Genomic DNA, 23556 nt, shown 5'->3' on the forward strand with positions numbered 1-23556 from the left:
CCAATTATTAATATTAATTATATTTAAGCAAAAAAATAAAAAAATATATATTAATATATTTTTCATATCCTATAATAATTTAAATATAAACACATATATTTATTTATTTATTTATATTAATTTAAGCAAAAAGAAACAAAGATTTATGTTTTATATTTCTCATACACTGATATTTTATGCTAAATTCAGGATATATTTATATAACATATGTTATCGAGGTATTTCATTATTAAAACGAGCGTGTCTATGAATGTTTGAGCATGTATCAGCAGCGTTTATCTAGCGTTTTAACGCGAGATCGTCATATTTAGCGCTATAGCACAACCTCGCGATTACATGTTTGACGTGTTAAAAATTCTTTCCGCTTTTTCTAAATACGCAGTATCCCCGACACTAGCAACGTCGCTCTCGCGACACGCGTCCACGTAATGCGTACCTTATCCGCGATCCGCGTAACACGATAGCTCCCCGATATTATCGATCCCGTTACGCGATATTACCTGCGATACCTGAACCGCGCTCGACATTTCAGGTCCGCAAAAGCTTCCGCACCTGGCGTTCGCATCATCGTTACGAAGTAACGCTTTTAACTGATTGGATTTTTCCAGTAGTAGCTGTCATTGTCGTCGTCGAGAAAATAGACTGGTACGACACGGTTGTAAATCCCCGAACGATCCTTTCGAAAAAGATATTAGCCATGAGATTTATTATTCTACGCTCGTCTTCGTTTTTTCTATCAATTATCTTAATAAGCATTCGTTTTCAAACATTACGTGAGCAAGGACGGGACTATTGGAGCTTTGTTTATGGAACCGTTTCGAAGTGAATGCTCCGCGATAAAGCGAAGCTGCGATAAGGCCTGTCCCCCTGGGTGGTCCTGGATTTCTTTCCGTGAGACTTTTCGTACCACGGATTTCAAGACAATGCATTTGCCATTCGGTCAAGATGTTATTAAAGAATTTCCGAGAATTCTTATGAAAAGGAATAACTGGAAGCGCGATCGATTTTCCATGAGAATTTGACTAAAAATATCATATTGGATCTCCAACATTGCATTTTCTACGTATTTATACAGTTATCAACGCTATGCGGTATATCTGCAATTTTTATCGAGAATTTTATTCTCATACTTATCTATCTGAGAAATGTAAAGTTAGAATTCAGGTTACTTTTTTATGTATGAATTTTTTTCTTGTGCGATATGATTTATAAATTAATCTGATAAATGGGGAATTCTGTTATACACTATTCTATATTTATCTCTATTGCCTTTGTTTTAAACTCGCGTGAGTCTAAAGACGCAATAAGGATTTATGGTTCATGTAAATTATGTGTACAGGGTATACATACACGCCTCTATATACGAACAATATGTATATTGTTCTTTTAACGTACTAACTGCGCGTCAAGTACGACGTACCATGCGATTCAGTCAAGTAAAAAATAAAGATTTAATGCACGTCATAGAATTCTATCTTTAAGACATGTTTGGATTTTCCTTGATAACGAAAGTGTGATCTGAAGTGGAAATTAAATGAAAATTATGAATCTCTATTTTCTCTTTCATGTCTGCATATATATATTTTCATTAATATGCAGTCGATATTCTGTAACGCGAACTCTTGCGGTTTTGGAGCCGTTATTGTCATGACAAATTAATCACGACCGGGAAACATGGAGCTATACCGTACAAAGTAAGCGTTGTTCCAAGCGTAACGAACGTAATCGAATAATTTTCATTAGATAGTATCCCCTTTTCCTTAATCTACATTAATGATTACATGATTAATGATCTACATTAAAATTTTTCTACAGGCCGTCTTGCCACTTCGACATTAATGTTAATTTAATAAATTGTTTAGAAGAGAAGAGAGTTAATAGAAGAGAGAATTTCCAATTTAAAGTTAGGTATTTTAAACGAACATTTTAATAGAATGGGTGTACACATTTTCGCTATTCAATTTCAAACATTCTTTTATCTTGATAATTAAATGTTAAATTAAATTTTTTACAAAGTAAAATGTGTAAAAATTAACCGAAAAATAACGTTTTACGTTTAATTAAACAACGTTATTATGCTATTAAATTATAGAGGTCCTAGTTTATATTTATTAAATATCTTTAATTTCTGTTTATTAAAAAAATATTTCTGTAAACTATATTTTTCAATATTTTTCAAGAAATATTTCAAATATATTTTTAAAAAAAGTTTATATGTATATATTTTTCATGAATCTAATTCTTAATGAAGGCAAAAAAATTTGTTTGTGCATTTTAACAATTCAAGTTATTAGAGTATTAATAGCATACTAAGAACATTATTGTTGATACATACGAATATATATTATTAACGATATAATTATATAAATTATGATGAAGAAGCCTACGAAGCTAATATTTCATTCTCCGAAGTCCAGATGCAAGCTAATTAAATTATCGTCTTTCGCAGCTGTGAAGGATATAAGATGTACACGTTATAAGATATGTCAAAAATTTGAGTTCAGCATTTTTCAAGGCGAATAGTATTACGTTTATCAGTCACACGTTCACTCCTGTTTCAGCGCTTCTATTATATATATTCATTTAAAATACATAATTATTTATCTATGTCGATTTCTCTTTATATTTATAAATTCGTTTTTTATGAAAGCTTTTTTTATCGGTATTTAATTTAATAATTTCCAAGTATATATATAAAGTTAAAAAATATATATTTCTTCTCGTTCTTTTTACTTTCCGAGCTACAATTAGATTAGATTATTTTCACAGACACAGACAGGAATTATAGAATACTTACGTTAAGGCAATTGATCATAATATCGATGATACATTTAATTGTCGCGGTGCGTAAACAGAAAATAACAATGCAAAATGTGCAAGCTGATCCACGAGCTGACGCGAGATTTTTTGCGGCGCGACAGCTGACTAATTTCAAATACGGCAACTCGCATATAAGAATAAAGGCGGCGGAAATAAACGCGGGGGCGGGAGCACGGCTCTTAAAATAGCGCGGCGAAAGACTTCTAAAGTCACCACGATCATACATATCTCTCGCAACAAGAACAAAGCGTGTGGACAAAGAGAAAAGTGCGGATGCGTCGGAGGCACACGAGGAGGCGAGCAAAACGAGACAGCGAGAGAAAAAGAGAGAGAGAGGAGAGAAGGAGGGAGGGGGAGCGAGGGCGATAGGGAATGACAGAAGGACGAGATGAGAGGGCAAGGCGGTGACTAGGCAAGCGTTCTATTACATTCCATTAGTCGGTGACTAGATTGCCCGTCCTGGAAATGCGATTGTCCTCCTCTCTTCTCCTTTTTCTCTTCTTTGCGAGGCGAAATCGTAATGCGCAGCGCATCGTCCATCGTATTTTCCGGGAGAGACGTTACTTGCCGTAATTATTTTACGGATGGTCACCGCGCAATATCGTGGCCTCGTGATCCGAGAAAGAATTCCAACGAAGGTCTTTTTATACACGAGCGCTTATATAATTTATTAATCTTACAATTGCACGATACTTCATCGAGGGCACATTTTATATGATACATTTACGCGATAGGAAGAATTATAATTTATGTTCGATTAGAAGTAAGCTCGTGTGTTTGTAAATTTTGCAAGCGAAATTTACGTTTGAAAATAATGAATTTTTATAAATGGAATCTGTCGATATATCACGCCTCTGTTAATTTAAAAAACTTTTAAATAGTGCGATTATATCAGGTGCTGCAAAACAATCAATATCTATCCCTCTCCGAAGGGAAACTAGAATATTTTGCTAGAAAATAATAAGATAAAATTAATACCGGTATTATAAGAAGATACATGTTTACGAAAAACAAAATAAGAGAAATTCAAATTAATGCTTTCCGTTCCGTGGCTGAAAAGGTGTTTCGAGATACCTAAGTAATATCGGGGGAGGGTCCAGTCTTTGAAATCATCGTAGTAAACAGCGCTCGAAGTCGCTCTTGACGCTGAGGAACCTTCTTCGTGTTCGTCAACGACGCGCGGCGACCGCAACATAATTACGGGTCTCGGTATCCCGGCAGCTGTGAATCCCTCTCTCGTGCCTTTTTTCTCTCTCATTCGCCTTCATCTCGCGCGCGAGGCTCGGAGCAGGCGGGCTCGTGCACACGCTCCGGGTCTCGTACGCACAGTGCGTTTCTCTCCGACACAGTATGCCTACATACCATCCGCAATATTGTCCAATTTAACTCCTTCACCGTAGGTTTTAATTAATTAATCTTCCAATTGAACCTCATTACGGGGCTTATCTTATCGTGCGGAAGAAGAACGTCGACTTCGGTCGTTTGTCTCTCTCTCTCTCTCTCCCTCTCTGTTTTTCTTTCCTCCTCTTAAGCTTGACATTCCTCGACCGCGAGAAATTTATTCTGTCACGCCGGGTCCGGGGGATTGGCGAGGAGGATAGGGGTTCATTGCACTCCATAGAAAAATAGACGATGCGCACTGATCTGTGCGCATCCTCCAATGCTATCTCTCTCTCTCTTTTCTCTCTTTCTCTTTCTCTCGTTCTCTTCTCTTCCTTTTCCGTTCTCAAATTGTTATATCTTTCAAAAAAAAAACAAAATTTAAATCAATTGATATCATTTAGAGGTACAATATATGCATTTTTAAATTTAATGTCAAAATATTTTTGAATATTTTTAATCGCGTATAATCGGTCGTATTGAAAATATACAACGTGGTTATTTGAATCATGTATTTTCTTTTTAATATGTTTTCAATTGTTCATTTATTTCGCTTTGTACAAAAATAAACAAACAGTGGAAATTTGTAATTTGACGAAAATTCCAATTCCTCGTTTTCAACTTGACAATATTGAATAAAGAAGCTTCCTTGAGCTGCAGACGATACTATTCAGAGCTATTTACTGCATGAAAGGATATCGACGCGGTTATCGTGTTTCATAAGATAGTTTACGCGGCATGAACGGGTCCCATTGTGCGACTTTATGGTGTCACGCTCGAGGAAACAACGGGTTAAATGTCGAGATAATTTACCGTCCGTGAATGCAAGGCGTGGTGTTTCTCCCAATTTGACTGATTATTGAAACAAGAATGCACTTTGTCGATACCTATTGATCACGTCCGCGTATTCAACGTTAATTCGAAATTTGATCTTTTCTATTTTGGTTTATTTAACTGCGACAACCAACGAAAAATAGTATTATTAGAAAACAATTTTTACATTAAAATCAATAAAAGAAAAAAAATAAATCATTCTAGAAAATCTCCATTAAATTTTTCGATAATATAAATTTGTAATATAAATATACATTATGTGAGCCGTTCACAGGCTAAAGTGATTAATTTCACTTTTTGAATTTTTAAAAATTTTAGTGCTAAATTGATCAATTAAGTGCTTTAGCACTAAAATTTTAAAAAATTCAAAAAGTGGAGTTAATCGCTTTAGCCTGTGAATGAATGGCTCGTGTATTTCTCTCTTCCATTGAACTTTTAAATCGATTTCTGCCAAGGATATTGAACATTCGCGAGAAATAAATGATATTCAAAAATATACATGTATATAAGAAAAATCGTCAATTTCGAAAAATTTTAATAAATGTAATGAAAAATATTACTTGTAATAATATGTGCAACGAGAAAATAGTTTTTGCTATAAATCCTGTGCACATGCAACACGATATACCTTACAAATTAATTTATATTCGCTGTCTAACACTTTAAATACATGTAGGCGAGCAGAAGCCGAGGATTATCTGCTAAGCTAGCTGAGCTAGCAATCTACTTGATCCAAGTGACGTGATTCTACGACACGCTCCGCGATGCTATGCATGTTCAACTCTTCTCTAGCTTTTTTTCTTTTATTCCCGTGCTGCGCGCTGGTTAAGAGTGCTTTAACGTATTTAGTGTTCATGGGTCACGTGTGATATACAGGGATCTTTATTACACGGTGCACGTGCGCGCGCGGAAAAGATGGATGTATTTCGAGAATACTATTTTTAATAAATAGAAACACGCGATACACAAGGTTCTTGTTCAAGAACTTACTCTCGAGATAATCGATTGCGAATTTTTTTATTAGTAAACATCACGTCTGTAATAAATTTACACTCGATAAAAACTTGAATGGGAATCTCTTTCTTCTTTAATATAACGCGTTGAAAATATCAGGCAAAATTAAAATCCCCTGACTTGAAGCTGAGCGAAAGATATAATCTCTTGGGATGAACGGAAGAACAAAGGAATTTCTTTCGCGCTTATTATAATTGACGTTTCGTAACGATTAAACGGCTGGAGTTCTTAGGTTGGAAATACGACGCAAATCGTGTGTTTCGCGAAATAGGTATTTGACGTATGTCCTCGCCGTGGGCAGCGGTAAGTAGCCAATTATACTGTGCCACGCGACGCACAGCGCGTCTATAGCATATGCACATGCAAATCTTGCAGCGACATCCGTCGCGTCGGAACGCATCGACCGACGTAATGCGGCGTGGAAACAGTATGTTTCTAGTCCATTAGAATGAATGAGGGATCGGATATACGCATAGATTGCACGGCGCGTCGCATTGTCGCGTGTCGCGGCGTGGACCAACCTGATTTACAGCTCCTCATCTGACAAAGACGCATCACTGGCCTACGCGTTACGACATGCAAATTTCTCTCTGCACATCTGATTTCAAAATTTATATTTGTATATTACTATTATATATATATATATTACTATTATATAAATATTATATACAGGGTGTCAGGGCAATCTGTTGCAAAAAAGCTCTTGTAGCTTACCTCGAGAGCTTTTCAAAACACTATAATAAAGTATTTTTTTTATCGAGTACTTTTCGAGTTATGAGGCTTGAAATATTTTTTTAATTTTACATAAATCATAAAATATCTAGTAAAATATTCATTTTTCGATTATCTTATCTTAATACCTTTAAGAAAAAATATGTAATTTGCAATTGACATACATTTTTTTTCTTCGAAACAATTATGTGTTTTCTTTACACCAATTGATTCCTCTCATTATTTTGTACATAAAAGTATTAAGGTAAGATAATCGAAAAATGAATATTTTATTAGATATTTTATGGTTTATGTAAAAATTAAGAAATTATTTCAAGCCTCATAACTCGATTCGATGAAGAAATATTTTATTATAGTGTTTTGAAAAGCTGTCGAGGTAAGCAAGAGCTTTTTTGGCAACAGATTGTCCTGACACCTTGTAAATATATATATTTATATATTACTCCTTCATTTTTCGCGCTCTTGTGTTTCTCTTCAATTTCTTTTAAATATCTCAATTTTTTGCGCAATTTATTATGGTTCTTCCTAAACGTTTTGCTCAAGAATTTCAGGATGATAAAACTATCGCGTTAAAATATATCTGCGCAATCACCTAATCTAAATAAAATTAACAAAGGAAAGATAGAATCTACCTTTTTTTAATTCGCGATTCATTCGACTCCTAACTCCAAGTTTCTTCAGAAGATTCAAAGAGGAAAGATTCACAGTTTTAAATACATATATGTATCGATGTATTTCAATATTATATATCGTGCGATGTTTAATGCCTCGCTTTACCTGGACCTAGCTTAACCCAAATAATCCTGCCTAATCGATAGCGCCGCGAACTTTGACCCTGGAAACATCTGTCTGCGTACATTCTTCCCTCTTTCCCTTCCTCTCTCCCTTCATCGACTTCGCCCTTTCGCGATTGAGACTAGTTTTTCGGCGATTCTCCACGCGATACATGCGTGCGTGCTCTTACATCGCGCAAGCGGCGGTTCGTAACACCATCCCGCGATCAATATCAGCGCAAACGACGGCAGGCACGACTACGATCAACGAGGGTGACTACAACGATGACGGCGACAAGAGAGAAAGAGAGAGAGAGAGAGGAAAGAGGGAGGGAGGGAGAGAGAGAGAACCATCACGACTACCAGCGCGAGACATACGTACATATAATACGTGTATAAGATACGGAGGTGCATGCGTACGCTGGACGATGACACGACGCTGCGGGTGTGGGTGTGTACGTCTGTACATGTGCGTGTGCCGATGATGGTGTCGACGCTGCGCCCGCTGGGAGAGGCCAAGTGGGGACGTTGCCAGGCGACGGAAGCTGCCTGCTGCCGCGCGAGTTCATCGTCCTCTGCGCTCGCGCTTCTCCCTTGCGCTTTGCAGCCGATCCAGCTCTAGCCACCCTTCGTCCGTTTCTTTTGGCTTCTCCGCGTCGAGCCGGACCCGCCCTGCCCCGCGAGTACTCTCTCGCTTCCTCGGCTCTTATGAATTGGAACCGAAGTATGCCGAGTATTTCAATAACACACGTTCGGTCTGATAACGGGGATATCTCGACGTATCCGAGGGCGGTGACTTTTAACTCGATATTGTTTTTATTCGAAAGATACGGCAAATTGTGTTCTGAAATGTTTTTTCGCTTCTGTAAAGATACGCGATATCTTTTCTCTGTCTTGGATCGTTGCCCAACGTTTACTACTTATTGGATTAAAAAATATAAGAGACTTCAACAAATAATTTGTCTGAATAGGTTGATTATGTAATAGGAAGATCGAGGAGAGCCCACGTAAAATGTTACGAAACTATGAGAACAATAGAGAGGCTGTGCTTTATTATCATATGACTGAAAAATGTAAATAATTTTAATAATGTATTAGAGAGAATAACATTCTGTGTCTAAAATATGTCATAAATATTGACAAAAGCTGTGAAGAATGTCTGTAAATAACGAAAGAGATATAATAGAGATGTCAATACGTTTTGTTGATGCATAAAGTTTTATCATTTGAAATTCTTCTTTTTTTATCAATTGTATCATTTTCTCGAAAAATGTGAAAAATTTTAATAAATTGAATACGATATTTAATTAACATGATATAATAGAAATCTCACTGTGTTATATTCAATAATATATAAAAAATATATAAATGTTCGATGTACCTGTATTATCATTTTTACCATATCAGAGTCGAATATATAAAAGATTTCGATGAATAATAAACATGTAATAGGGAGGTCAATGTGTTGCATCGAGAACAGGCCGCAGGGCGTTGCAAACAACCCCGCCCTGCGCAACTACATCTCGTTATTGACGTTACACGTTAAAATCAAAAATGCACAAGTAACCCGATTAAATAATAAGGATAATATTTCGTATAAAATTGAAATTACGTATAAATTCTGTGACGATTTTAATAAATGTAAGGATTTTAAATTCGTTTGGATTATTCTCGTTTGTCGATAAAAATATCCGACACGGAATCGAAACAGAATTATTCGAGTGTTTCGAGGGAGGGTGAAAATAAAACGAGAGAGTAAATGGGCACACAAAGGGCGCAGGATGACTCATTTGGCCAAATACACGTGTGTCAACACTTTGACTGACCCTTATACAATCGACACACGCGATATGCACGCTTCTCGACTAGCCCTCATCGATCTTGTCGCATCCAACTCGAAGGGGTTAAAACTGGAGCAATGGATCTCTACTGTATCGTTGCCTTCCTCGTGTCGACAGATCCCCCGCGCGATGCTTTTGTACCGTAGTTTTACTCTTGTTCTTAGCTAGATTTCACGCATTGTGGTCCTCGTTTCGTTTTGGTGTTTCCGTCTTAACTCCGTAATTGGCTTCGCGCTTGCATCGTTCTGTTTGTTCGTTTCGAGTTCGCTCGTTTCGCTCGTTCTTCCGTATTTCTCACATTGTGCACATGCACGTTTTGATTCCATTCTCGCAAACTCTTCTCAAACTTACGTGCGATTTACTCTTTTCTTTTATTTTCATTTCGATTTGCCAGCGAGCCGTGCGCTTTAGAGGTGACATTATTACATTAGCGGGTCCATGTAGTCACTCCATTCATTTGATTCTGACTGCAAATGCTCCTCTGCATTTTTTATGAGCATGAAATGCTTGAGCCACATAGTAAATTATGCAAGGGAGAAGGTGTACTATTTAAATGTTACGGAAAAATCTTATTTAAAAAAATCCCACCTAGCTTATTTAATTATATTTGTACGAATGATTAAAACAACATTCTCTCTTTTACATTGGTCATAATTATATTTATCTATCGTGACGCTAAATTGGAAAGTGTGTATAAATTATGCTTTTCTAAATTAGTTTCATTTTTCATATATTTGAAATATTATAATGAGGTTTAAATTTGAATTCTCGGACTTTTATTACTCTTTCTTAATAATAGTAAATTAACAAATTTAAAATTTATTTTACATTAACAAGAAATTATCAAGCAATCATATATTATAAAACAGTTTATTACTAAAAGAGAGAACATTTTCTGCGAGTTAAATTTGTATGTTTGAGTAAGTACTCTCTCTTGACGCAATTTCAATTAATTTTAAGGTGAATTTATTTTAATATTTATTTTAAAATTATCCAATATTAATAAAAAATTTTGCCAAATGATGAAAATCTCATGAAAAATTAAAAAAAAAATTGCCCATATGTTTATTATAAAGAATATTTATCGTTAAAAAACATAGCGATAAATCTGAGATACCGCATATATCATCGCGTGGAGTATCTTCACAAATTAGATGTAATAAGCTGATTCACCTGTGAAAACCACGATATCCCACTTATGCGTTTAACGCAATACGTCTATAAATAGAGCATGTACTTTGCGAGAGTATAGGTGCCTATGCTTGTCCGTCTCAGTTATTTATTACGCACGATGACGAAGAATCGTGCTGGCAAGAGGGAAAAAAGAGAGAACGAGTAGTATTTTTATAATATTTTTGTCGATATAAAATATATAATAATAATTATACAAAAATTAATTTGGCATTTTATTAAATTACTCGAATAGAAAATTTCATCGTAATTTTATCTTAAATTTTTCAATAAAAAATAAAATTTTATTACGTTACAATATAATAGAAATCAATTTGCGAACCTGCAAATGGAAGAAATACATTAAAATATATATTTCAATTTCACAGTTGAGCTGCAAAATTAACGTTTCAGTCAGTATTCGAAATATACGTTTAATTGCCATTATAATTTAACATTGATTTACGCGTCACTAACATTAATTTACGATTAACGATAGGTACTGACGATTTATTTGGCTTGGTTTCAGAATGTTGATCACAAGATGAAATTCCGCTCTAAGAAGGGCCAGCTGCCGTTCGTTGAACTGAACGGTGAAGAGATCGCTGATAGCACCATCATCCTGCGGGAACTGAGCCAGAAATTCGGCAAGGATCTTGACGCCGGTCTCACATCCGAACAGCGAAGCGTCTCTCACGCCATGATATCCATGATCGAGAATCATCTTGTTTGGGTCGTCGCGTGTTGGCGCACGAAAAATTTGGATCAAGTGCTAAAGGGCTACAAGGTCAATCTGCAGCTTGCCCTGGGATCACGTATACCCAACGCGATTCTGAACTTCTTCTTCAAGCTCACGTTCGGACGCAAGGTAAGTTTCGTTTATCGTTCGTGTGTGATATCGGTGTGACCTAGCATACAACTTGGACGTTAGATCATTGAATGATAATTCTCACATTTCACGGTCTCTAACCGTTCAATTGCAATGACTCATTCGCATCACTTTACGTTTTTTGCATAACTTATTTACATATTTTCATAATTATATTCCACATTGTACTTTCGTAATTATATATGCACAATAACGATGTATGTGATGATTGTATGCGAAGAAAAGCAAAATTTTTATCGACTTGTTCGCATTTTTCAAAACGCACGATTCCACATATTCATATTTACGATTAGCCATGCATGTGCATTCACAGTTACGTTCGTATAATAATAATTGTAGTTTTGCACATATTTCTATTTCTCTCGATGTTAAAAAATGTTAGGCTTTAAATAGCCAACATTATCATCGATAATTATTTATTTAAATTTATTTTAATTTCTGGTCGAGGTGATATTTTTGTATAGATATTAATAATATGGAATATAAGAATGATTGTGTAAAACGCTCAAGTTTGTTATATGAAGTAAAATATAAATTTTGAGCAAATATTTATTAAGATTTGTGTGAATAGATGCGAAAAAATAATGACTTTTATTTGGATTTTACTATACTTCGACCAAGTTTCTCGCTGCTTACACGTTATCACAGTGTTACTTCATGCTATCCTTAGAATCATTCATAGTATTCGCTTGGAGTGCAAATCGCTGCGCTTGTGGCCATAGATGTCTATGAATGTGATAGCTGAGGTATTATCGAGACAGGGAAATGTCAATGTAGAACAAAGCATTGTGACCATTTGTAGTGAAATGATAGTTGGATTGGTTGCAGGGTGCGAGGAAAGTGAAGGCTCAAGGAATGGGCGTGCATAGTCCAGAGGAGGTATCTCAATTTGGCTGCACCGATCTCAAGGTGCTTTCGGACACGCTTGCCGACAAGCCCTTCTTCTTTGGAGACGAACCGACAACTGTAAGTATCTGTAAACACATTGTCTATTAGTGCAAATAAGAGATATTTCTCATTTTGCAACGCAATATATAATATTTTAGCGATATACTTTAACGTAAGTTACTTGTAATTTAATTTACTAAAGATGAACCTTAATTGAACACTTGTGCTGTCCGCAAAACTCAATATTATAGTGAAATTTGTTTTGAGATATTTTTAAAAATATCTTCGAGAAACTTTGTTTTTTAGATATCGAGAAATGAAATATCAGATTAAGCAAAAAACAGTTATTTTGATTCGAACTATAATAAACTTTCTTTGAATTTTAAAAATCAATATTTTTTCTGAGTTCTTAACAAGAGAGAAATTACGAAATTAATTAATTTTCTGCAAAATTACGCAGAGCGTGTGTATAAATTATGTATATTTTAAAGCAAAAAATTTTGATTGATAAAATTTCGACAATTTGTAATCGAATCCATTTTGGCGGTTTTTATGATTAATGTCGGATTTGTGCAGATGGACGTGGTAGCGTTCGCGCATCTCGCTCAAATCTTGTACATCGACAAAGACACGCCCTACAGCCTACGAGATTACATGGCAGAGAACTGTCCCAACTTGGTCGGCCATTGCTCGCGCGTCAAGGAACGATGCTTCCCGGATTGGGACGAAATCTGCTCGAGTCTGGATATGAACACGCATCTGCCGAAGCCTGAAAAGCAGGAGGAGAAGGAGGGCAAAGAGGAGGCAAAGGAGTCCAAAGAGTCTAAGGAGGAGAAAGAAGGCGACAAAGAGAAGGCGGATAAGGAGGAGAAGGAAGTTGAGAAAGACAAGGAGGTTGACGAGAACAAAGAAAAAGAGAAAGACGGCAAATAAACGGTTTCGTTGTAGAGGGAAGTAATAAGTGATTTAAAGGCGAAGAGTCGCAAAGGTGTGCTGGTAATAAAAAAGAGAGAGAGAGAGAGAGAAAGAAAGGGAGAGAGGAATGGTTGATGATGAACAAGAATGTGCGTATGCGTATGCGTGGTTGCGAGAATGTGACAATGTTGGATATGAGAACGGTATAGAAAGAGAGCACGAGGAGAGAAGGGAGATACTGGAAGTGAGAGAATGTGTGTGTGTATATGCATGTATGTGTGAGAAAAAGAAAGTGAAATAGAGAATGAACGATGGAGCAAAAGAGAGAGTGCGTGGGTATACATGTTTGCGTGTCTGTGAGAAAGAGAGGAAGAAAGCAAGAAAGAGAGAGAGAGATAAAATTCTGGATTATAGAGCTCTCTACTTATACGTATAGATATTAATAGACTCATAATGTTAATACTTCGTTTATATACGTTCAATACGCGTCACGCGTTATTTCACATTGACACACTCGAAACACACACGACTGGAGCGACTATTCTCTTTAACCCACGCCCTTTCTCTGCTCTGCTAAGAACAAACGAAAACGGGGCTATCTCATAAGTCATTAGAAACGTAGGATTGCAATATACGAACTGCAATAGTCTGACGCAGCTGGGGTCTTTATCGACAGTGGCCAAATGCAATATAGCGTATGCTATAAGATACAAGTAGTCATGGAAGAAAAAAGAAGAAGCGAAGATAGAATCACTCCGATTCTCGCCTTTCGAAGGCAAAGAGCGTCCTACTTCGCTTCTCTCGATGATCCTTGCTGTGTATAGTTACCTTGCGTTCTGTGCGCAACGTAACGCAATTTTTTTTCTTTTAGTCTGTATGTTTTTTATGTTTATACGTATATCGTGCATTTTACACTCACGCTCACTGCGTTATATGAAGTTTTTAAAAGATTTTGTTTTTTAAGGGATTTGTAATGATATATCAATGAAAAATTGTCTATTAAAATCATCTGAGGAGATACCGTTGCATCTCATAGTTGACTCGTCGGCGATCCGATACTTTCATTATTAATTACGATAATGTTAATAATAATGCGTTAATATTAAAATAATGATAATATTCATAAGAATGACAACAATAATAATATTAATAATGATAGTAAGAGAACGGAATACGATGTCTATATGCGGAAACAAATGTCAGGTCATCGATTGTGACTTGAATCGCTTCTCTCGTGTTCTTTTAAACAATTGAATCGGAAGTCGAGTCACGCCAATTGACCAGCTAGCAACGGATGTCCTCAGACAGCCTAATGTAGAATGCAAATGGAGTTGACAAGTCGTACGTAGTTCTCGATATCCATTCTTCCGTACGGACGCAATTCTGTTTGCATTTCAGCATCATCAAGCGCGCGTAATCAAATTTTACTTCAACGACGATACTTATTCCTATATATTTTATACGAGAATAATAGAATTCTTTTTGCGATCTTTTCGGGATGATATTTTAGACATGGGAATATATAATAGAACCGCGAGAAGCGCGATGGACGGCACATATATTATTATTACTATATATTATTTGTATATTATATAAATATATCTATTACGTAGACGCGCGCGAATGCAGATCGGATTTAGATCGGACAGGAGAAAGATGCCATTCGTATAGCGGAGTCGTAATATTTCGTCCCCTCCTTCCTCCCTTCGTCCACCATCCCTTGTGTTCCCTACATATTCTTGTTTATTTTTTTTTCTCTCATAGCAAAGAGGCACAGGTAATGTTTTGATCTCTTTTTCTTTGGTATTCAAAACACTGTGCTGCCCACGTATTTTATTGATACGATTTTTCGAACGTGTTAAGAAATGATAATGAAATTACCTTGCGTAATACAAAGTGTCTTTCACGCATCGAAAATCGACATTTGATGTATAACGGGAATTGAAGTTTTTCTACGAACAAACGTGTAGCAGCTGCAGTAGTTTTTCTACGGCAGCTGAACATATTCCACGAAGACACGAAAATATATTACAATTTAAGTAACTTACTATATTATATTAATAACGATTATGATCACGCATGATACACACATACACACACACACACACACACACATATATATACACATGCGTAAAGGAAAAAATGGAAAAAAAGATTAGTGGATGATGCTGTTTATACCTATAGAACGACGCATATGTTTTCACCTGTGGTTACATATTATTATGAATTATTACGTACGTATAAATAATATAAATTAGAGAATGAAAGAAACATTTGGACAAGACCATAACGTTGCAAGCACAGTAGATATATAGGCCCACCCAATACAGTAAGATTATTATAAGAAGAATATTAATAATTATAATATGACTGCTCGTTTTATGCTCGGCGCTATACATTTCATTGTCATTATTATATCACCATTTATTAACGATATACATACGAACAAATAAAATGTGTTTATAAATATAAAATGAACTTTACGAAATTTGCCAATATTTATTACGCGGTCCATTGCCCAATCTCTCTTCATCTGAGAGACATATCGATAATTTGCACTTTGTGTTCATCATATTGTACAATACATGTGTACATAATGTTGAAAGGAAAGCATGTATGTAGTTAATAAGTATAAATTAGGGGAGAATTAATCATTATTTATTATCTAAACTTTAAAGATTTTTACATAACAGTGAAGTAGAGAGGACAAACTTTTGGATCCTTATTTTATAAGGGATTCATGTTTCATTCGCATCAATTTTTATTATGCCTATATATACTTTATAGATTTCTTTCATAATTAAATTTTTTCAGATATTTCATATTTCGAGGACGTCCTATTTCGCACAGAGATATGTTTAATATTGCTACAATTCAATAATTCGATTGAAAGCCACAGGACAAGAATCGTACACATAAATATATCACATTTGTATTGCGTCTAAAATTTCTTCGCAAGCATCCTATATGATGTATTTAAAAAAACGGACTGGATAGCGATTATGACAAGGTAACTGATAACTTTATTATATTCACCACACTGATGTCTTTGGCGATAAATATTGCTTATTCCGTAACTAGTTGCGAGAATCAAGATACATATATTTTTTCTCGTTTCAATCTGTTTCTGCCAATTATTTTGTCTAACAACGCATACAGTAATTATAGTATCAAACCTTCAATCACATTACAGATTGATTTCAAGAATTACTATGTTTTAGAAACGTACTATGTCGTTTTTTTTACCCAATACATGGTCAACATTTCTCTTCAAATTTCGTTTCTGTAATATTTAAGACACATTTTTCATTAACGACAAACATGAATAACGACAGCCTAATTTACTTTGGCAAAAACTATACTTTTAGAACAATATATTATTCATTTATACAATTCAAGATATACTTTTTACACGTCTTTTCTCTTAAAGTCTAGATACTACTTGGACATATAAATTATTATATATTAATTTCCAAGTTAATTTAAATCAAGAATTTAAATACATATAATTAAATGAAATCGCTATCAAACTGCTAATGAAATCACTATTAATAACTTGTCGTATAGGAACGATGCTTGCAAATTGGTCAACAAACTTCTTTTTACATTGGTACCCATGTAACATCGCTACAAAAATAATTATTTTTTATTCTTCCATTCGCTGTTCGATCCTATACAAAAAGTCTTCGGTACCACTTATGTTTCTCTTCAGATAAGATTTTTAGTTACAAAAATAATAATACTTCGTCTTAAGCCTTTCCTTCTTGAGGAGAGATCTGTCCAATACGGTACCCGCATATCGAGTATTTATTGTGCTTGATCAAGCAGATTTGTACGAAATACGTCTCTTACGAAACATCGACATCGATTCGAGAGGACATTGTATTGGGAATTATATGGTTCGGTCATCAAGATAGTATTTCGCGGACAGACGGGGGCTTCACCGAGAGGTGAAGTAACACTTAGAAGGCTGTGCTGGTCGTAGCTGTCGTAGCCGTCAATTGCACGCCGGACTCGGAATTTGAACGTCCGGCGTGTGGCTACAGCTACGTGGACGCAGCGAGGCTGATGGACGTTGATTCGGTGACGGCCGATCGCGGTTTCACATCCAGGGAGTCGTACAGGGGAAATTCGCAACACAAGATGAATTTGAGGAAACGCGGCACTTCAACGTAGATAGACGGTGGTATTGGTATCAGCGGCGATGTGGACTGCTTGTAGTAGCGATATTCCGCGTTACTGTAGAAACGTTTATAAAGCACACGTTATATCGCTAAGTAATAAAACAAAATTCTTTTTATAGATTATAGATTTACTATGCTTCATATATATATGTTATCAGATAGATCAATCTGTCTTTGTCTTTAATCGGAATTTGTTCCTTTTCAAAGAAAGAGAGAAATGATTGCTTTTTTAATTATATTTTTTATCATGTTTTTTAAATTATTAAATTATAAAGTTATATATGTATATAAAATTTAACATATATATATATATATATATATATATATATATATATATATATATATATATTAAATTTTCTTTTCTAACATGCAATGCATATTTGTTTCATTATTATATTTATTATATTAAAAATTATCAAAAATTATTTGTCTAAGATCGTAAAAATTTTCAATACACTGTGATACTCACTCTCGGTAACGTTCATCTGACGCTTTTTCCAATAATGGCATCCCTGATAAGAATAAAATAATGAACGTTGTGAAGATCGGAGAAGCGATAGCCACCCATTCAGCTCCTTCAATAACGTTTAAGGATATTATAAAGATTCCCCACCAGACAACGATTTCGCCGAAATAATTTGGATGCCGTGAGAGCCTCCAAAGTCCTAGAAATATTAAAATATGTGTTAATTATACATATATATATATATATATATATATATATATATATATATATATATATATAATTTATATATATTAATTAAAATAGTTGTACAATAAATAGGCTGCAGAAATTTTTCAAGGTTTCACGAAGCGAGCTGGATATGCATTAAAGTATATATATTCCATGTGTGTAATCGTTTAATCTAAACTACAAATCCCCCTTCTATTCTATTAATATTTAAGGAAATAATGGATCTCAAATTATCCGAGGAGTAACATAGTTCACCGTGAAACTTTGCAAACTGCCACGCCCTAAAAATAATTAAGATCAAATGCAGATGTAAAAATTTTTTTTACATCGAACGCTTTTCAATATAATGTTCCACATCTCATTTTTAAATTTTCAATTAATTTCATATATATATTTCTTTTTTATTATTATCTTATTTTTTATTAAATCTTGCCAATGCTATAAAATTGTACAATTAAAGACTAGCTCTCCTCACCATCGTTACACCATTTGCCATTATTTACTGGATCCTGCTTGAAGGCGAATTTTTGCAGATCAGCGTAGGTTTCGGCCAATAAACCGATGAAAAAGAGACCCGTACCGGCACTGTCAAGTGTTGTCATTGTCTTTGGAGCGGGCGGTATTTTGTGACGCGGAGAATTGATTATTATCACAGGCAGACTGACAACGTACACCCACACAGCCTGCGAACACCATCGATGCCTTATAATATCGTCTTTGTAGAAAAATAAAGCGGTCACAAGGAATTTTGCAGAAGTGAGTGAGTGAATATTATGTGAATTATATCACCTGAAATGTCCAAAACACGGCGAAACGGATCACGTTGCTACGACGGTCGTCGAATCTTTTGTCACGACCAATCTTGATTATTCGATATAAGAGGTATCCGGAAAGTCGTACACCCCAGAGGCATACAAACACAGTTACCATAACTTGTCGGCTGTCGTATGTCTAGGGGAGAGAGACACGAGATAAATTATAACATTAGTGGATTTTCGTATACTTTAAAAACTCGATGTATTAAATAAAACGCGGGCGTCGTATAAAAAAATGCATAGATAGTATAGGTCATTTGTCGATAGACATTAAATATATCTTGTCATTTTATTTATAGTATTGGCTTTTCATTGAGGATAAAATCGTTTATGAAAATATTTGCAATATAATATAGATATATTTCAAAATGTTTATTAGACGTGTGTTTATTAGACGTTGGAAGAAATCGATCTATAATATGAATATTTAATGTAGATTTTCAACTCGTAAATTATCATTTTTGCAATTATAATTATTATTAAATATATTAATTTATGTTGCAATAAAAAAATAATGTTAATATAAGTCTTGTAACTTATATTCGAACAATAATTGCAGTAACACATGATAACATTTTCATCTAATTTAATAATTATAATTAATTATAATAAATAAATAAATTAGAATTTATATATATATAATTATTTAACATAATTTGTGCAATAAGAATTTAGTAGTAATGTCTATTTTTGTCGTAGAATTTATTGAATTTTTTCAGATATATCTCAATAGATCTGTGCTAAAAAAATAATTCAAAAGAAAGAACATCCAATTAGTTTAGCACAGAGGCACCTGGAACGCGTCAATCATATATTTCTTCGAAAGACTCGTTCATCATGATCGTATAACTTGTCAGTTTCTTCGCGCTTCCGTAAATATTCCGTGTATTTTAATACCCATTTGATTCGCCCAATCTGGATTTTATCTATCGCATATGCGTCGCACGTGCGTAAGAGAATAGCGAGAGATGTCAGTTCTAGTGTTGGGGAAGATACCTTGCCCATTTGACCGAGAAAGAAGGTGAGGAGGGCGAGGATGATGAAGTTGGTGCCGCCGGCAAAATCTGTCAGTTTGTCCATCTGGAAGGTGGCCGCGATCGTGAAGAAAATGAGCTGCATGCCGACGGTCACGATCGCGCTCACGGCGAGATGATTCTCGTCCAGAATGTCGACCGCCATACCGTGTCCTCGACAATCACCGCCGGACAAATTATCTCAGTTCCTGAAATGCGCGTATTTATCAACTGCGCCGATATCAATTAATTGTCTCTCGTCTCTTTCTATTCGTACTTTGTGATCTTTATTTTAATTAAATATAGCGTAATAATATTTACAATTTAATTTTTATCAGTTTGATTTTGTTTATTTTAATTATATATTAAATATATATCGTTTTCACGTAAAACTCACAATATCTCTCGATGAAACGAAAATTAAAATAGATTAAATATATAAGATTTTTAATTACAACTTTTTTTTTTAATTATGCTTCATTAAAAGAAAATAAGATTTACAAAATCTCGATAATTTTCAAACACGCGAAAGAATTGTCAGACAATTAGATGTAATATATTAATTAAATCTTCTCCAATAATTAAATCGTATTACAGACAGGCTTATAATCCAGAAAGAGAGTGATTCTCACTAATCTGGGCTTAATCCAGATTATCGACGGATACAGATTAAATACTTTACAGTTGTATTTTGATAAATCTCGTGCCTAACAATTTGTATAAAGTTTTTTAGAGTGTAGATATATTAAAAAAAAATATTAATATAGAGATTTCTATAATAAAATATACATATATTAATTTAATATCATATAACGTTGAAAAATATTTTATTTCAAAAATTTGAAAAGAAAAGAAAAGCGCATCTTTACTCTTCGATATAAATCATGTATCTCTTTTTGTAACATAATTGGCATTGACTTTATGAACTGTACGTAAAGAAAAATTGGTATTGAAAAAATAAACAGCCATACAGCATTGGATCTTCCTATCTGGCAGATTAACAAGTCATATGCTCCAGATAAACAAAACGTTCGTATATCGAGCGTATAGTTATATTACTTTCCGCAATGCGGAAAACGTTAGCGGATTGCGGTTGAGGATACAGATCCCAGGATATTTGTGAGAAAAATTTACAAGTTATGACATATTATCTATACACATCCTTGGCAGCAATATTTTGAATAATTTGAGAACGTTCCAGCGTCTATAAATTTAAGATCACCTTGAAAGCTGTTCTCTTACGAAATGATTTAGGATATATCTGTTCAAGAGCACGGAGCTCTCTGGGCATGATTTTATCGGCGAAATACTTAAAGAGGTCTTTAATACATTCTCAATAATTGCGCAATTGTTATGAATATTATCCATGTCTTCCCAATTTCTTAGGACAACGAGTGAGATCGAAGTAATTTTTAAAACAAGGACAGGGAGAGTTACCTCTCTCGAGGAGAGCCGCATCTCGCGATGGTTTTCCAGCGGTGCACGCGTGTTGCCGCCCCGACGCTTCGCTTCACTCTGCTCGGGCGGCGAGCGACCAACGGGAAGTCCAACGTCGTCGCGCGTCTAAAACGAGGCGCGTATTCCCGCACGACGATATCACGTGTGAGACTCGCGGCTCGAATCTCCCCGCGAACACTTCGGGACGCGTCTCTCCTCCCCCACGTCCCCTTCGTCGTGGACGGGTCGCCCCGCGACCCTACCTTTCCCTTCCTCTCGTTCTCGCGGTGCGCGCTCCTCCAGCGCGCACGCTTCCTCCGCGGACTTACAGGTCGGAGGACATCTCGGACATCATCCTAGAACGTCCGCACCAGATGCAGATTGTGGTCTTAGATGCGATTATTTAATTGATTAAAATTACTTGAATATATTGAATTTTTTTACACGTATTATAATAATGTTTTAAATGTTTTTAAATGTCTTAAATTTTTCTAGATATCAATTTTTCTTTCACGCAATCTTGCGACGAATGATTTTATTTGCTTAAATTTCAAGTTGATGATTTTTCAACAGAGAGATACTTGTACATGATATGTTTTCTATAAGAAAGTTTTTAGTCTAGGGCGCTTAAATATCTTGAAACGGCTCTGCCATCAGCCCCGTTCTTTCTCGCATCCCTGCCTCCAACCCTGCTCTCGTAATATGTTTCTCTGCGTCCTTCACCCCATTTCCTTCTTTGACTTACATTATGTGTTTCTCTCCTTTCGTTTTCCATGTTTTACACAATCAGCTTATATATTAATATATATTAATCACGTATTTCTATCAGTTTTTATATCTTTTTATTCTATTTTTTTCTTCATTTTTCTAGGATTATTCAGGCAAATTTGTAATACACACGCAAAAATCAAGTATGAATGCAATGATATGACTTTTTTTATATTAGATATTTGATTGATCAAATTCTTGTCTATGCATCATGCTGATAATATAAAAACCGTCCGAATAGATTGTATTTTGTAATCATAAAAAAATGTATCGTTCCCTTTTTTCTTTTTTTATTATTTTTCAAATTTTTCCTTATTTCCTTTTTCAGTATTTTTTGCTTCATTCCTTTTATCGTAATTCCTACTTACATTCGATACGTAATTCGTTTGCAATCTCTCGATACCGCTTGTTTGTCTAATTCTGATTTATTTATTTCTTTTTATGAACGGTCTTATTGTACTTTTTTTAATTTTGCTTATCTCAGAATTTCCTATCGTTCAATTCGGGAATGTCGCAATACAATTCGGTCCATCAAGCCAAAAATCAATATTAGATGCGCCGGCGCCTCGTTGAAAATGCCTGGTAAAGGATACATGATGTGGAAACTTAATGGATACAAGAACATCGATTTATATATTCGTGGTTTATACTTGTTCTACAAACGGATTAAAGGAGAGAATTTTGAATGTTATAAATATCTTTCCACACATGAATATGTAATTCAAATACTGATAAAAAGATCTACATCAAATTATCACATGTTTACAACATATGTTGTATCTCCTTTACAAACAATTAAATGATTTTTTTACTAAGAGTTTAAGAAAGTTAATTTAAATTTAATCTTCTCAAAATCAATTTTCACGTTTGATTCTTTCTTAAAAAACGTGATACACTTTACGAAATTTTTCAGTTGGTACCGAATAGTATTTTCGTGGAGAGACAACTGTTGTTAAGAAAATAAGTTAAAAAAGAAGACATTTTTAAATTAAAAAAAATTACTTTTAATATTATTTTAAAAAAAGATTGTGAAAGTAATATTTAAGAAACATTTCAATACAAAAATTAAATGTTCCTAACTGATACAAATAATATGGAATAATTGTATTAACTTAATAACAAATTAAGTCAATTAAAGAGCAACATTTTATTAATAAATTTTTTAATAGTTTTTGTAGACAAAATTCAAATTTTGTTTTATATTTAAAATTTTTTCCACTAATTTTAATTTGACTCTTAAAAATATTATTCCAGGAATTATATACGCAGACAAGATTAACTATTGAAACTAAACTATTGAAAGAGATCGCTTTAGTCAAAAGATTTAATGGAATAAAAATTAATATGACAAAAAGCATAAAAATAACATATTTGATTAAATTGACTTAT

The 23556-nt window shown here is 34.6% G+C and overlaps 2 protein-coding genes across 5 annotated transcripts in view; one reads left to right on the forward strand and one right to left on the reverse strand.

Annotated features, from left to right (window-relative positions):
• Positions 1 to 15744, forward strand: part of Fax (failed axon connections) — a 30404-nt gene extending 14660 nt beyond the window's left edge. The window contains exons 2-4 of one of the 2 annotated variants that reach the window (XM_083108610.1): positions 11094 to 11432; positions 12267 to 12419; positions 12918 to 15744. In XM_083108610.1, coding sequence (XP_082964736.1) covers positions 11094 to 11432; positions 12267 to 12419; positions 12918 to 13274 — 849 coding nt within the window. In that variant the 3' untranslated portion in view covers positions 13275 to 15744. The remainder of the gene's footprint in view (positions 1 to 11093; positions 11433 to 12266; positions 12420 to 12917) is intronic. The other variant, XM_083108611.1, reaches the window with a different exon arrangement.
• Positions 15745 to 15892: 148 nt separating this feature from the next.
• Positions 15893 to 23428, reverse strand: LOC145976999 (uncharacterized). Of its 3 annotated transcripts, XM_083108612.1 has the most exons (6): positions 21400 to 23428; positions 19946 to 20171; positions 18924 to 19085; positions 18610 to 18817; positions 17910 to 18105; positions 15893 to 17495 (listed from the first exon to the last, which is right to left on the reverse strand). In XM_083108612.1, the coding sequence occupies exons 2-6, from the start codon at positions 20126 to 20128 to the stop codon at positions 17303 to 17305; spliced, it is 942 nt and encodes a 313-aa protein (XP_082964738.1). In that variant the 5' UTR covers positions 20129 to 20171; positions 21400 to 23428; the 3' UTR covers positions 15893 to 17302. The 3 variants fall into 3 exon arrangements, with proteins under 3 accessions (XP_082964738.1, XP_082964739.1, XP_082964741.1); XM_083108613.1 differs by lacking the exon at positions 19946 to 20171; XM_083108615.1 differs by lacking the exons at positions 19946 to 20171; positions 21400 to 23428 and adding an exon at positions 19743 to 19939.
• Positions 23429 to 23556: the final 128 nt, after the last annotated feature.

This window comes from Camponotus vicinus, unplaced genomic scaffold, assembly GCF_025532165.1.
Source record: "Camponotus vicinus isolate PSW18456_S1 unplaced genomic scaffold, iyCamVici1.0 SCAF_9, whole genome shotgun sequence".
NCBI lineage: Eukaryota > Metazoa > Arthropoda > Insecta > Hymenoptera > Formicidae > Camponotus > Camponotus vicinus.